The following is a 15124-nucleotide window of genomic DNA, read 5'->3' as shown; positions in this document are numbered from 1 at the left end:
GTGCATGTTCCACTGTCTAATTAATTATACATGTTCTCTTCCACTGTCACCAATTATACATACTGTATTCTTCTATCTAACTAATTATACATGTTATATGCTACATGGTAGTGTAACATGGGGTGTGGATGCAGAGGACATGCAAAAGCTTGAAAGAAACGAAGCCAGCAGGCTCTGCCGGATGTGCAATGTCAATGGGAATTTACAACACAGTGTAAATGTATTGAGGGAAAGATTGAGTGTAAGAGGCACCAGGGTGTAGTGTACAAGAGAGAAGAAAGCTGGTATGTTTATGTGATGCAATATGGATGGAGGTAGCTGCATAAAGAAGTACATAAAGAAGGTGGGGAGCTGGTAGAAATGTTAGCATGCTGGGCAAAATGTTTAGCAGTATTTCGTCTGCCGTTACGTTCTGAGTTCAAATTCTGCCAAGGCTGACTTTGCCTTTCATCCTTTCGGGGTCGATTAAATAAGTACCAGTTAGACACTGGGGTCGGTATAATCGACTTAATCCGTTTGTTTGTCCTTGTTTGTCCTCTCTGTGTGTAGCCCCTTGTGGGTAGTAAAGAAATAAGAAGTGCTGATCTCTAAATGTAGAGGGAACCTGTGGAAGAGGGATGCTGGGCGTCACAGAGATTACAAAGGACTGAGACAATTAGCAATTTTACAGTGCTGTAAATACATACTAACATTATACATCCAGCAGAGCATATAGGCTTCAAATATCCATTCAGCTAAGAAAAACTGAAGCCTTTGTGTCCATGCCCTAGATACAACCTGTCCTTGACAAACCTCTCCCTAATATCCAATCTTACTAAACTCCCTCTCTTCCCCGCAAGACTCACTACATTCCCTCTCCATCTCTCACTCTCCCTTTGCAATCATGTGAACAAATGAAGGCTTTGGCGTTCAGCATGCAAGCATGAAAGAAAAGATCAGGAAGGAATGTTAGAGGCGAGTGTCAGCAGTTCTGAGACCTGAGCTAAATGCACGTAACAAGGTGTTAGCCATAAATTCCTTAGCAGCTGCAGTTGTTACTTATAGCTTCGATGTGTTAAATTGGAGTATCAGTGAAATGAAGAAAATTGATAGAAAAATTCATAAGCTGCTCATTTGTCATAAGATGCACCACTGAAAGGCAGACGTGGATCATCTTTACCTTCCCAGATTTGATGGAGGTTGCGGTTTGATCCAGTTTGAACTTTTTTACAAAAACCACAATTGAACTGGCCAAATATCTTGAAACAGTTAATAATTGGATGCTAAGAGGTGTGAGAATCTTTACTCTGGCAACTGTTGTTGCAAAGAAAGTAGAATTAATGGCAAAGATAAACAACTGGCTCGTAGGTAAGAGGAGAAATCCCTGCATAGCAAATATGTGATCGATAATAAAGAAGCTGGTGTTAAGCAGAAGCACATCTATCAGTGGCTACAAAACTCAGAGCAGCTGCTCAAGATCAAAGCTTATACACCTGGAACTGCCAAGACAGCATGATGGAAAATGGAGTAAAGTGCTAATTCTGCAATGATGAGATTGAAACAGTGGACTACTTAATTTCTGGATGTAAAGTTCTAGTACCAGTAGAATATAAATCAAGACATGTCAGAGTTGGCCAATATCTACTCTGGTTAATATGTCAGCATTATAAAATCAAAACTGTTGACTAGTTATAAAAGCATCACCCTGAAGTTGTAACTGAGGGAGAAATGTAAAACAATTCTTTGAGACTTCAGACAGAATCATCAAAGCTAATAAACTGGATTTTGTTGTAAAATACCAAAATAATTGTCTGTTTATTGATTGACATGTGAATCCCTTGTGATCATAATATGTCAGCAACAGAATTTGACAAGCTCAGGAAGTATAAAGATTTGCTCATTAAAATTGAAAAAATGTGGCATCTCAAGGTAGTTGCAATTCCGGTGATTGTAGGAGCACTGGCAATGATCAAATTATTTGAGAATAATCCCTGGCTTACCATCCCCGCAAGAAATGCAAAATATTGTTTTAACCAGTATGCCACATGTATTGAGAATAGCTACCATCCATGCAAATAATTTTTTTTACATGAATTTATTATTTAATTTTCATCATCATCATCATCATCATTTAGCGTCCGCTTTCCATGCTAGCATCGGTTGGACGGTTCATCTGGGGTCTGTGAAGCCGGAAGGCTTCATCAGGCCCAGTCAGATCTGGCAGTGTTTCTACGGCTGGATGCCCTTCCTAACGCCAACCACTCCATGAGTGTAGTGGGTGCTTTTTACGTGCCACCCGCACAGGTGCCAGACGGAGCTGGCAGACGGCCACGAACAGATGGTGCTTTTACGTGCCACTGGCACGGGGGTCAGGCGAGGAGGAAGGGAAAAGTCAATTACATTGACACCAGTATCCAACTGGTATTTATTTTATAAACCTTGAAAGGATGAAAAGCAAAGTTGATCTCATCAGAATTTGCACTCACAACATGAAAATAGATGCAATGCTGGTAAGCATTTTGTCTGGTGTGCCACCTTATAATAATAATAATAATAATAATAATGATAATAATGATAATAATAAGAGACAATATGAAGAGTGTGATGCAATTTCAATAGATGTTTTATTGGTTGAATGATATTTCAATGGCTTGCCTGTCTTTGTCGAGTTCAAAATGAAAAGTGATACATAGGAATTCAAAATTAAAGAAATTCAAGTTCAGAGTTAGAACAAGGCAACCAACATTGATGGAATGACATCATCAGTCTTCAATTTTCAAGTTTACAACTAGCAAAAAGAAAAAAGAAAAACGAGAGAAAAAAAAAAGAAAAGAAAAAGGAGAAAAAGAAAAGAAGAATAAAGATGAATATTTAATCAAACAGTTTTGTGTAAATATGATGAAATTCTCCTGTCATTTTATTCATCCTTCCCCCCAGGGTTTGAGGTTATTAACTCACAAACATTTCTCTTCATGCATTTTGAGAACTGAAAATGTTGCAGATTCAGAATATTTTCTGAGAATATGCACTTTCAATTTTTTTTTCTAAATTGCAGCTGCTTGATGTAAAATGTTCAGCAAATTCCACCTTCAGAAAACGGTAAAACAAAAGTATTCTATGTAAATTTTCTCTGTAGGCTATTGAGGCTTCTGTTACAAAGTAACACAATGAAATTTAGGCAAAAATTTTACCACCAGATGAGGAGTTGTGCCACGGGTTCCTTCGTGGCAGTTAATTTCACTAATGTCTTCATGACAAAATTCAAGACTCAGGTACTGAAGACATTCAAATCCCTTCCTGGCCATGAACCAATACTCTGGTTACAGTTCAGTGATGATAGCTTTTTTTGTCTGGGAAGGATCACAGGATATTTTAATTGACTTCTTGCATTTCTGTGACTGTTATTCTAAAACCTATGGCTTTAAGTCCAACATAAAATTTACATCTATTTTTTCAAAAACTAGTCCTCTTTTTTTTAACTCTTTTTACTTGTTTCAGTCATGCTGGAACACTGCCTTTAGTTGAGCAAATCGACTCCAGGACTTATTCTTTGTAAGCTTAGTACTTATTCTATCGGTCTCTTTTGCCGAACTGCTAAGTTACGGGGGATGTAAACACACCAGCATCGGTTGTCAAGCGATGTTGGGGGTAGGAGACAAATACAGGCACACAAATATATACACACATACATATATATATACATATACATATATACAACGGGATTCTTTCAGTTTCCATCTACCAAATCCACTAAGAAGGCTTTGGTCGGCCAAGGTGCTATGCAGTGGGACTGAACCCAGAACCATGTGGTTCATAAGCAAGCTACTTACCACACAGCCACTCCTACGCCTACAAGTGGCTGTTGAATTTTTGGACACAAAAGTTAAGTTTTTGGGAGGTAGAATAGTAACACAGTTATTTTCCAAGCCCACATCGTCCCACATTTACCTCCACCGCTGCTCTGATTATCCACATCATATAATTCAGTCAAATCCGAAATCCAGCTTCATTTATGTTGGTTCTACAACAGAACAATTAAGCCAAAGTTTCAATGGGCACAGATATGGCATCAGGCATGACAGCAGGAGTTCAACAGAACTTGCTGAACAAATTTTACACCAAACGGCTGCAATTTTGAAAAATACTTGAAAGTGACATATTCTCAGAAAATATTCTGAATCTGCTACACTTTCAGTACTCAAAATGCACGAGGAGAAACTATGTTTGTGAATTATTAACCTCATGCCCTGGAAATGACTGGAGATTTTCATCATATTTGCACAAAACTGTTTGATTAAATATTCTTCTTTTCTCTTTCTCCTTTTTCTTTTCTTTTTTTTTTTCTCTCGTTTTTCTTTTTTCTTTTTGCTAGTTGTAAACTTGAAAATTGAAGACAGATGATGTCATTCCATCAATGTTGGAATGCTGGTTACCTTGTTCAAACTATGGATTTGAAATTCTTTAATTTTGAATTTCTATGTATCACTTTTCATTTTGAACTCGACAAAGACAGGCAAGCCATTGAAATATCATTCAACCAATAAAACATCTATTGAAATTGCATCACACTCTTCATATTGTCTACTTACCTTTGTAAGGAGTTACATCAATCCTCTTAAAATAATAATAATAATAATAATAATCATAATCATAATAATAATAATAATAACGATAGTTTCAGTTTTTGGCACAAGGATAGCAATTTCGGGAGAGAGATTTAAGTCAATTACATTGACCCCAGTAATAAACTGGTACTTATTTTATCGACCCTGTAAAGGATGAAAGGCTACAGCAACCTCGGTGGAATTTGAACTCAAAATATAAAGACAGAAGAAATGCCACCAAACATTTTCACCTGGCATGCTAACGATTCTACCAGCTCACTGCCTTAATAATAATAGTAATCATAATAATAATAATAGTAATGATAATAATAATTATTATTATTATTATTATAACCCTTTGTACTATAGGCACAAGGCCTGAAATTTGTGGTGGCTAGTCAAGTACATCAACTGGTACTTATTTTATCAATCCTTGAAAGGATGGAAGATGAAGGGGCATCTCAAGGCTCTTACAATACCAGTGATTACAGGAGTGCTGGCAGTGATCAAATCACTTCAAATTGATCCCTGGCTTACCATCCCTGCAAAAAGTGCAAATGTTGTTTTAACTGGTAGAACTGGAAAGACAGATGGAATTCCACTCAGCATTTTGTCCATCATTCTGTTGGTCATCCCAGCTTGCCACTTTAATAAGGATAAGGAATTTTTCTAACGGTATCATATGGATCGTGTTGTGTTTTTTATACATCAAGTCTCTAAAGTGTAGTTTTCTGAGGCAATATCATACAGTTAGCACTGTCCTTATTTCTTTACTTCCCACAAGGGACTAAACACAGAGGGGACAAACAAGGACAGACAAATGGATTAAGTCGATTATATCGACCCCAGTGCATAACTGGTACTTATTTAATCGACCCCGAAAGGATGAAAGGCAAAGTCGACCTCGGCGGAATTTGAACTCAGAACGTAAAGACACACGAACTACCCATAAGCATTTCGCCCGGCGTGCTAACATTTCTGCCAGCTTGCACAGTTCTACAATTCTGTATACATTGTAAACGATGCACACATTGTTTGAATAGAAATATTTTCTTTTCTTTCAGAGAGTCATATTCAACATTGTGAATTTCAGCAAGACAAAATCCTTGTACCGTGAAGGGATGTCACCCCTTGTTCGATCTAACAGTAGACCTAAGTGGTAAGTTCTTTCTGCATTATTATCAAGAAACCAATTATTTTTTTACTCACGCCTTTTTTCCCAAATTGTCATATTTTCAAATTTTTATTATTTACAACAAGTATAAAATTGTTTATTCCATCAATGTCTCTGTACAAACGATTGACAATTTGCTGTAGACCCATCCAACCCATGTAACCATTCATATTGAAATGTTGATCAATAATATTTCTTTAATCCTTGCTAAGTGAGAGAAAATGGAAGCGCGATCTGTTGCAATGTCTCTCTGTCTTTATCTGTAGTTTTTGTGTACATCAGTTGTATAAAGTATGGAACAAACTGCCGGCATCAGTTGTTAGTTGTTGGAGCACTGCATCCTTCAAAACTTCCATGCTTCCTGAGATTCACCAACACTACACCTGATTTTCTCCTCTCCATACACACACAAGCATGTATCTGCCTCATGCATTGTTCGCTTTCCAGACATTTGTACATTACTGCATATGCTTAATACACACTTTTGACAAGTTGTGGTGCACCTGAGCACAGTATACAATAATTTAATTATTATTATTATTTTATTATTTTGGGAGTTTTAACTACAGGCTAAAATGTGTGCCCCTGGGGCAGCCCTTCCATTTGCCACCCCCAGACCCCACAAATACCACATATTGCCTGCAGCAGATCCAAAAGTGCTGCCCCTTTAAAAGTGCAGCCCAGGACATACTACCCCTACCGCTCCCCCTCCTAGCTATGCTAGTTATTACACATACTAATTAATTAGAAATTGGGTGAAGAAACTAAGTAAATTTCAATTAAATATGGCAGTTGTAGGTTCAACGGAGCAGAAGAAGTTGTGTTGGCAAAACAGAATGAGAGATGACATTGTTTGATAAATGACAAGTCAAGTAGTGGTTTATTTATTTGAAATTTAATGACGGTTAATACTGTCATTTATCAACCAGATTGTTTGGTACCTCAGGCAAATACTTTCTACTATAGCTTTTGATGACCAAAACGTTGTGAGCAGATTTCATAAAGTAAAATCTGAAAGAAGCCTATCATATGTATGTATGTATGTGTGGAGGCGCAATGGTCCAGTGGTTAGGGCAGTGGACTCATGGTTGGAGGATCATGGTTTCAATTCCCAGACCGGGCATTGTGTGTTTATTGAACAAAAATACCTAAAAGTTCCACGAGGCTCCGGCAGGGGGTGGTGGCGATCCCAATTATATTCTTTTGACACAACTTTCTTTCACTCTCTCTTCCTGTTTCTTGAGTAACGCTGTAATGGACTGGCGTCCGGTCCAGCTGCAGGGAACACATATGCCACAGAAACTGGGAAACCGGGCCCATGAGATTGGTTAGGCTTGAAAAGGGCAATGTTTATCGTTTTTATGTATGTATGTATGTATAACAGGGCACATGGCCTAGTGGTTAAGGTGTTGCACTCATGATTGCAAGACTGTGGTTTCAATTCCAGGAGCAGGTGTTGTGTTCTTTATTGAAATAATTCATCTCACGTTGTTCTGTAATCACTTCAGCACCTGGTGTATGGTATGCCATGCACCTGATCCAGCAATGTGAATTTGATTGAGAGAATGAGCTAATGTGTGTGGCAGAAACATTTGATTGCTATAAACAAATCATATGTGTCGGCTATTCTGCAAGAAACTGCAGAGCCATCTTTCCCATCCTACAGGAGACTATCATCATAGTTGTATATATGTTTGTGTGTGTGTGTATGTGTGTGTGTGTACCTGTATGTATTTTTGTGTGTACCTTTGTGTTCACACTCCCATGATGGCTGTAGAAGGAGCATCCCTGTCATACGGCCGATGTTGTTTGTTTTTAGTCTACTGTGAAAAGAAGACGCTGAGCCATTGAGAAATATTAACTTGCTTGGAAAGAGGTGAGGTTAGCAACAGGAAAGGTATTTAACTGTCAAAAATCTGCCTCAGCAAACTCTGATTGCCTCATGCAGGTGTAGAACAGAGGGCACTAAAATGAGGATCATGATCATGATATATATACACACACGCACACACATATATCAAATCACTATACACACACACACACACACATATTATAGATATAGGGTAAAAAATTATTAATTTATAATTAATAAATTTTACCAAGTATATAAAACCATTATACAATTATATATATATATATATATTGATAAAAATGGTAAGACAACAAAAGAATGAAAGAGACCTCGATATTCTGTAAATAGAGGAATTTATCTGTAAATGTAATATGTGACAATTATTCAGTAGCCATGATCAAACTCCGAGTTTCAGATGCCGAGGTGGAAATCCATGCTGCCATCATTTTCATGGCATTTTTTCCGATGGCCGGATAACTGAAGAGATGGTGGTGTGGATTTCCACCTCGGCATCCGAAACTCGGAGGTTTATCATGTCTACTAAATAATTGTCACATATGACATTATATATATATATATATATATATATATATATATATATTACATACATATTGTATATATATGTATATAATATAATATATATATATCTATATATATATATTACATACATATAAGATGACCACAATGTGAATAACCCTTATGCTAGAAGTAGATCTGCTATGGTCTTAGCACTAAAACCATAGCGGATCAACTTCTAGCATAAAGGTTGTCAACGTTGTGGCCATCCCTATATATGTATGCAATATAATTTTCTGAATGTTCAGATTTTAATATGCTAGACCACTGGTTTTAAATTGATATTAATCAAATTAATACTCAATTTTTCACCGTCATTTTAATATATATATATATATATATATATACAGTTAGTTAGGTAGATAGATAGATAGATAGATAGATAGATAGAGAGAGAGAGAGAGAGAGAGAGAGATCAAAGCAACAGTATAATGCAGAACAGGAATTATTCATTTTACAATTATATTTCCCCCTCCTCCTCCCCTTCTTCTCTGCTACTATTAAAAGCAAAAAGTTAAAAATCTGTTTCAAGCCTACAGGTCTATTTACTGTATAAGATTCTATATTCATAATCTCTCCTGAGTATGTATGTAAGCTGGTGTAGAAGTGGATGAGGGTGGTTGGCAGGGTGTAGATGTGTGTCAGTGTGTGCATTCATTGCTGTGCCTGCAGTTGTTGGTGATGTGTGAGCGTGCATGTATGCATTGATATGTGTGTGCATCTGTGCATGCGGTTGTGTGTGTGGGCATGCACACTTTTGTGTGCGTTTGTGTAAGGAAAAGGGTGACAGAAAGCCGGTGCTTGCCTGCACACACTTCTGTTTTCAGTGTGTATACGGTTGCATGTGAATGTGCATGTGCTTCAGTGTTTTGCATGTAGGCTTTAGAATATAGACGAGCAGAGCCTGAATGGAACCGAGTTTTGCTAGGTCATCAGTCTATAGATCCATACAACAACTGCGTTTTATTCTTTGCCATACAATGCCTTAAATGAATAATTGATTTGAATATAATGTAGCATTTAAGTGGTTACAGAAGCAATGATACTTTCAAGATTTATTCAATTAGGTGATCCACGATTGTTATATTGACAAAGATACAGCCTATAAAATATGCATTGAATAATTTTATCAGAATTCAAGTTTACATTCTGAAACACCTGCAGAATTTATTTCTTTATTTTTGAATTCTTACCTGATACGAAAAAAAAAAAGATGTACCTGTATTTGCTGAAAGGGATGTGGCAACCACTTAGATAAGTTGGTTCAGTGAGGAATTAGAGGCAGGTGCTCCATTATCATTGGCTTCGAGTCTGTTAAAACTGATATTTCATAATGCTATCGTAGCTATCATACTGAATGTAATACATTAATGAATTGATTTGTATGATAAAAATAAAGAATAAACAAACAAACAAATATGTAAATAATAATAATAATAATAATAATAATAATAATAAACAAAAAAAAAACAAAACAAAACCAATGTAAAAATGCAACACTGGTACTTAGTGAAGAGTATTGTTAATATAAGTAATGCTGTAATCACTTAGTCATCTATAAGGAGTATTAGCTGAGAAGTAGTCCAGCATTTGTTTGTTGGGGAGGTAGGTGAGTGGGGGTGCCACCGAGCAGAAACAGATTAAAAGAAAGGAAAATTACTAAACAATGTGGATGTGATTTGAGAAAGTATAGATGGTATTTGTAGTTGCATTAGGAAAATTATTGATTATTGATCATGTCTCTCTACTTTGTCTTTCCATTCACTGTTTTGTTCTTGTTGTTGCTTCAAGATCAGTGGAAGCTGGAAATATGTAGCCTTTAATACTACTGTGTTGTTGTTGTTGCTGCTGCATGCTTACAGCACAACTTTGCTAAATATACTTTGTTTAATTATGTATGGGATTGGGCAGAAAAGAAGAAATTTACTTATGTATTTTTTGCAGCTTTTAGCTTGTTATTTGCCAGTTGAATTCTTCAGAAAAGTTGGAGAATCTTTGTTTCATCAAAGCATTTAGTGATTTGTTAAAATCATTGATCTCAGAAATCAATATAGATAACCTCTGACTGAAATATAACATTAAAAAAATAACAACCCACAAAAAGAAATTGTCGAAAACAAAGCTAAAACAATGAAGAAGATGAACAACATTATGCTATATTAAGATATTACTGGATTGAATTAGATTCCTCATTAATTTGAGAACACATCTTAAAGAAGCGAGCCATATTCCTCAGAATAAATTCTATCATGAAGTTACATGCCATACAAATCAGTATTCTGCGAGTGTTTGTAGAAGAATTACTTGAAAGTAATTTTCCCTTCATTTTTGTTTACTAAACTCCTTCTAGGTTGTTTATTTAATCTAAATAATGCTTCAACAACAAAATTCTATTACAGAAAATTGTTTTACAAAAACGATGTAAAAAAAATCAATAGGATGAAACAGAATTTAAAAAATCCCAAACAAGAAATTCATGAATTAAATTTTACATCCCAAGCTACTCACAGGATGTGCTTTTATACACAATGGATAAAAATTGCTTTGTATTGCATAGATAAAACTGTAAATTTTCCCCATATGGTTCATTGAAGTTTCTAGGCTGCATCAAATTGCTCATCCAATTAATGTGGCTGTTACTATAGTGTTCATTAAGCTTGCACTGAAAGTATTGATGCTGTGTTGTGAACAAAAATATAAAATGTGTGCTGTTGAGTAATTACTCCAAAACTGTAGATAACATAAAGTCTGTTTCTCCTGGAATTGAAAACAAACACACGCATACACACACATGCATATATGCACACACACATGCATACATAATTGCTATTATTTGTTCAAAGCTGGGTCTGCGAGATTATTTTGTTTTAGAGTTCTCATTCTTTCGTCTTCAGGCAACTAACCTCTACTGCTTAGAAGTGTGCTTCTATTCAAATTGATGAAGGGGACTTAACCCTTCACCTTTCAGATTATTCGGTCAAATGTAGTGTTTCATCATCATCATCGTTTAACGTCTGTTTTCCTTGCTAGCATGGGTTGGACGGTTCGACTGGAGTCTGGGAAGCCAGGAGGCTGCACCAGGCTCCAGTCTGATCTGGCAGTGTTTCTACAGCTGGATGCCTTTCCTAACGCCAACCACTCCAAGAGTGTAGTGGGTGCTTTTTACATGACACTGGCACAGGTGCCAGGGGAGGCTGGCAGCAGCCATGATCTTTTGGTGCTTTTTACATGCCACCGGCACGGAAGCCAGTCAAGGTGGAGCTGGCATCGGCCATGTTCGGATGGTGCTTTCTACGTGCCACCAGCACAACAAATTGTTTTCAGTTGGTCATGCATTATCTTGAAGCTTCAAGATTTTGATGATGATCATCATCATCCTCATTGTTTAACGTCCAGTCTCCTTGCTGGAAGGAGTTGGATGGTTTGACATGGAGCCGGCTAGCACAGAGCTGTCCAAACTCAAGCTGTCTGTTGTGGCATGGTTTCTGTGGCTGGATGCCCTTCCTAATGCCAACCACTTAACAGAGTGTGATGGGTGCTTTTTACATGTCTCTGTCACAGGTGCATTAAGGCAGCACCAGCACAGGTGATTTTTAAGTGGCACTGGCACCTGAAAGGCAAGCCTGAGTGTGTGGAAGACAATGATGTTACTTAGCTTGATGCGTCTTATCATGATGTGATTGTTTATTTTTATGACGACATTATAGGGTAGGTGTGAGAGTCCAGATCTGGTCAGTTTGAACATAAGACAGGTAGAATATTTGGGCCAGACATCATCATCACCATTATCATGATCATTGTCATTTAACGTCTGCTTTCCATGCTAGCATGGGTTGGATGATTCGACTGAGGTCTGGCAAACCAGATGGCTGCACCAGGCTCCAATCTGATCTGGCAGAGTTTCTACAGCTGGATGCCTTTCCTAACGCCAACCACTCCGAGAGTGTAGTGGGTGCTTTTACGTGCCACTGGCATAAGGGCCAGTCAGGCAGTACTGGCAGATTTAAATGTCAAAGGGTTAACAGCAATTGTCAATGCAAGCATCATTGATTGGACCCAAAGGTGGCAAGCTGGCAGAATCGACTTTGCATTTCGTTCTTTCAGCATTGATAAGTGAAGTACCAGTTACCCACTTTTGAGGCCTTGTGCTTCCAGTAGAAAGGATCATTGACTGGACCTATTGATTATAGTTGTGGAGAGACAAGAGAAGAGGAAAAGATAAAGCAGGAGAAAGCAGATGAAAAGAGAAGGGAAGAGGAGGGGGAGGACTGAACCCAGAAACATGTAGTTGGGAGGCAAGCTTCTTACCACATAGCCACACTTGAACCTATATATTTTAGTTTGTTTTTTTGTTTTTTTGCTTGGTTTCAATGGCTGGATCCCCTTCTTTAATACTTTACAGAGCGTGCTGCTGAGTTTATGGTAGAGCCAACGCTAGAGTGTTGACAAGACTAGGGAGTCATTGCAACCCTGCGTCATCTCTATTTGTTCAAGACAACAAAATGGAGAGGCTGAGAGAAAGAGAGAGAATACAATCATTTCTATTCTAGGCACAAGGCCATAGGTTTTTGAGAAAGAGGGCTAATTGAATATATTGATCCAGTGCATAACTGGTGCTTATTTCATCAATCCCAAGATGATGAAAGGCAAAGTTGACCATGGTGAAATTTGAACTCAGAACATAGCGGCAGATGAAATACCTATTTCTTTACTACCCACAAGGGGCTAAATACAGAGAGGACATGCAAGGACAGACAAACAGATTAAGTCAATCATATCGACCCCAGTGCATAACTGGTACTTAATTTATCGACCCCGAAAGGATGAAAAGTAAAGTCAACCTCAGCGGAATTTGAACTTAGAACGTTAATGGCAGATGAAATATGGCTACGCATTTCGCCTGGTGTACTAACAGTTCTACCAGCTCACCGATGGATGTCAATAATAAGGGAGAAAGTTATAGAAGAGAGGGAGAAAGAGAGGGTAATAGAAGAGAGAGAGGGAGAATTGTGGGGAAAGAGAGTAATATGAGAGAGAGAGAGATAGTTTACAGTAAAGAAAGATAATTTGAAGGAGTGGATTAGATATGGACAAATGCAATCCCATTCCTTGTTATGCATGCAACGTGATAGAATGAAGTAGAAGGATCAAGGATGGTGGTAGCAGAGGATTAGATATGAACAGATCCGGTACCATCCATCATTACACAGTTATCATGGTGATAGTGGCAAAGACTAAGTGATAGATAAGAGAGTAATGGAGAGGGGTAACAGGAACCCAGTGAGTGAAACACTTAGATGCAGATCTTCCACGGGTCGGTGAATCTTCTCCAGCACAGTTTTTACTGCTCATTATGGTTCTTTCACCACTTCATCATATCTCTTCCTAATTCACCCTCTCCCGCAACGCCCATCCACTTCAAGCATTTGCCATTTTTCCATGCCACTGACTGGCATCCTCCATATGTATTCATACACCCGTATCAGCTCCTTAGTCTCCTCTCTTGCACACTGCATCTTGATAGAATAGTTTTTATCGATCCTTCCATCTGTCCAGTGATCTCTCATAAAATAAGCCTTAAATACATCCATGAATACTCCAAGTAGAATACAGAGGAGCAAACACTGCTTTGCTGGAAAGAAAAGTGCTGAGGAATTACACAGCAGCCAATTTCTCGATGATTAAATATTGGTAATCTCTTTAGTTTGATTTCCATATAAGTTCTTCCCAAGAGGCATGCAGTTACTTTTCATTGATCCGACACTGATCAGACGATGGAATGGCACTGAGTTGTTTCTTTTTATGGAAATCAATAATCGAACAGTAGTTAATATGTTAGTGAGTTTATGTAACCCACTGGGACAAAGGCGAGTATAAATCCATTGAGAAAGAGACCTGTCTTATGACCTGTTGTAACAGTGACACATAAAACCCATTAAGATAGTGATATATCATATAACCTACCAACACAATGATACGCTATATAACCAACTGTGACAGTGGTGTATCATATAATCCCTTGTGACAGTGGTGTATCATATAACCCCTTGTGACAGTGATTCATCATATAACCCATTGGCATAGTGACCTGTCTTATAATTCGTTGATAGTAATATAAACCTGCTATCACTTATAAGTAATGCTGCTGCTGGTGTTGCTGCTGCTGCTATAACTGCCTCTGCTGTTGCTGTTGTTGCTGTTAAGCAACAAGATGGGTAAGGGTGATTAGGTGATGGTCTAGGGCTTAGGGGCAGGAGACCCCAGACCTTGGAAAAAAAAAAACTTTGGTCGTCTTGTTGTAGTCGAGGTCTCTTCGTTGACGCCCGACACCGCTGGGAGGTGGTCCTCAAAGTCCCTGGAAATGGAGATCTCCAGGTCCAAATTCTTGGATGGCTGCTGTTGCAATTATAAACAACACACATTTCATGTTTAAAACACTGAAAATTTTGCTGCTGCCACCACTACCATTGCCACCACCACCACCACCACCACCACCACAGCTGCTGCTGCTATGTTAGATTTTATTTGTATTGTTATTATTATTAGACTTTGCTTTCATCCTTTCAGGGCCGATTAAATAAGTACCAGTTAATCACTGGGGTCAATGTAATCGACTTAATCTCCTTGTCTGTTCTTGTTTGTCCCCTCTATGTTTAGCCTCTTGTGGGCAATAAAAAATAATAATAAATATCATTATTATTAGATTGGCAAAATCCTTAGTTATGAATATTTATGCTGTGAGTACAATTGTTGCCAAGGTCTACTTTGTCTTTTACCTTCACTGGGTTGAAAAAAAACTACCAGTTAAAAATTAGTACGTATTTCACAGACAGGTGTGCTCTTAATATAATCCTGAGTTAGAGTTAATGTAACACAGTGTGTGACAAAGCTATCGTTGTGAATTACCAGCACAAACCATCCAACAGACTTCCTCACAAT

At 37.8% G+C, this 15124-nt stretch overlaps 1 protein-coding gene across 1 annotated transcript in view; it reads left to right on the top strand.

Annotated features, from left to right (window-relative positions):
• Window positions 1-15124, top strand: part of LOC115215496 (cytosolic carboxypeptidase 6-like) — a 538012-nt gene that overhangs the window by 75153 nt on the left and 447735 nt on the right. The window contains exon 4 of the mRNA XM_036505684.1: window positions 5648-5742. Coding sequence (XP_036361577.1) covers window positions 5648-5742 — 95 coding nt within the window. The remainder of the gene's footprint in view (window positions 1-5647; window positions 5743-15124) is intronic.

The sequence above is a fragment of the Octopus sinensis genome, linkage group LG9 (assembly GCF_006345805.1).
Source record: "Octopus sinensis linkage group LG9, ASM634580v1, whole genome shotgun sequence".
In the NCBI taxonomy this organism is placed as follows: domain Eukaryota; kingdom Metazoa; phylum Mollusca; class Cephalopoda; order Octopoda; family Octopodidae; genus Octopus; species Octopus sinensis.
This window is presented reverse-complemented; position numbering and strand designations above follow the sequence as displayed.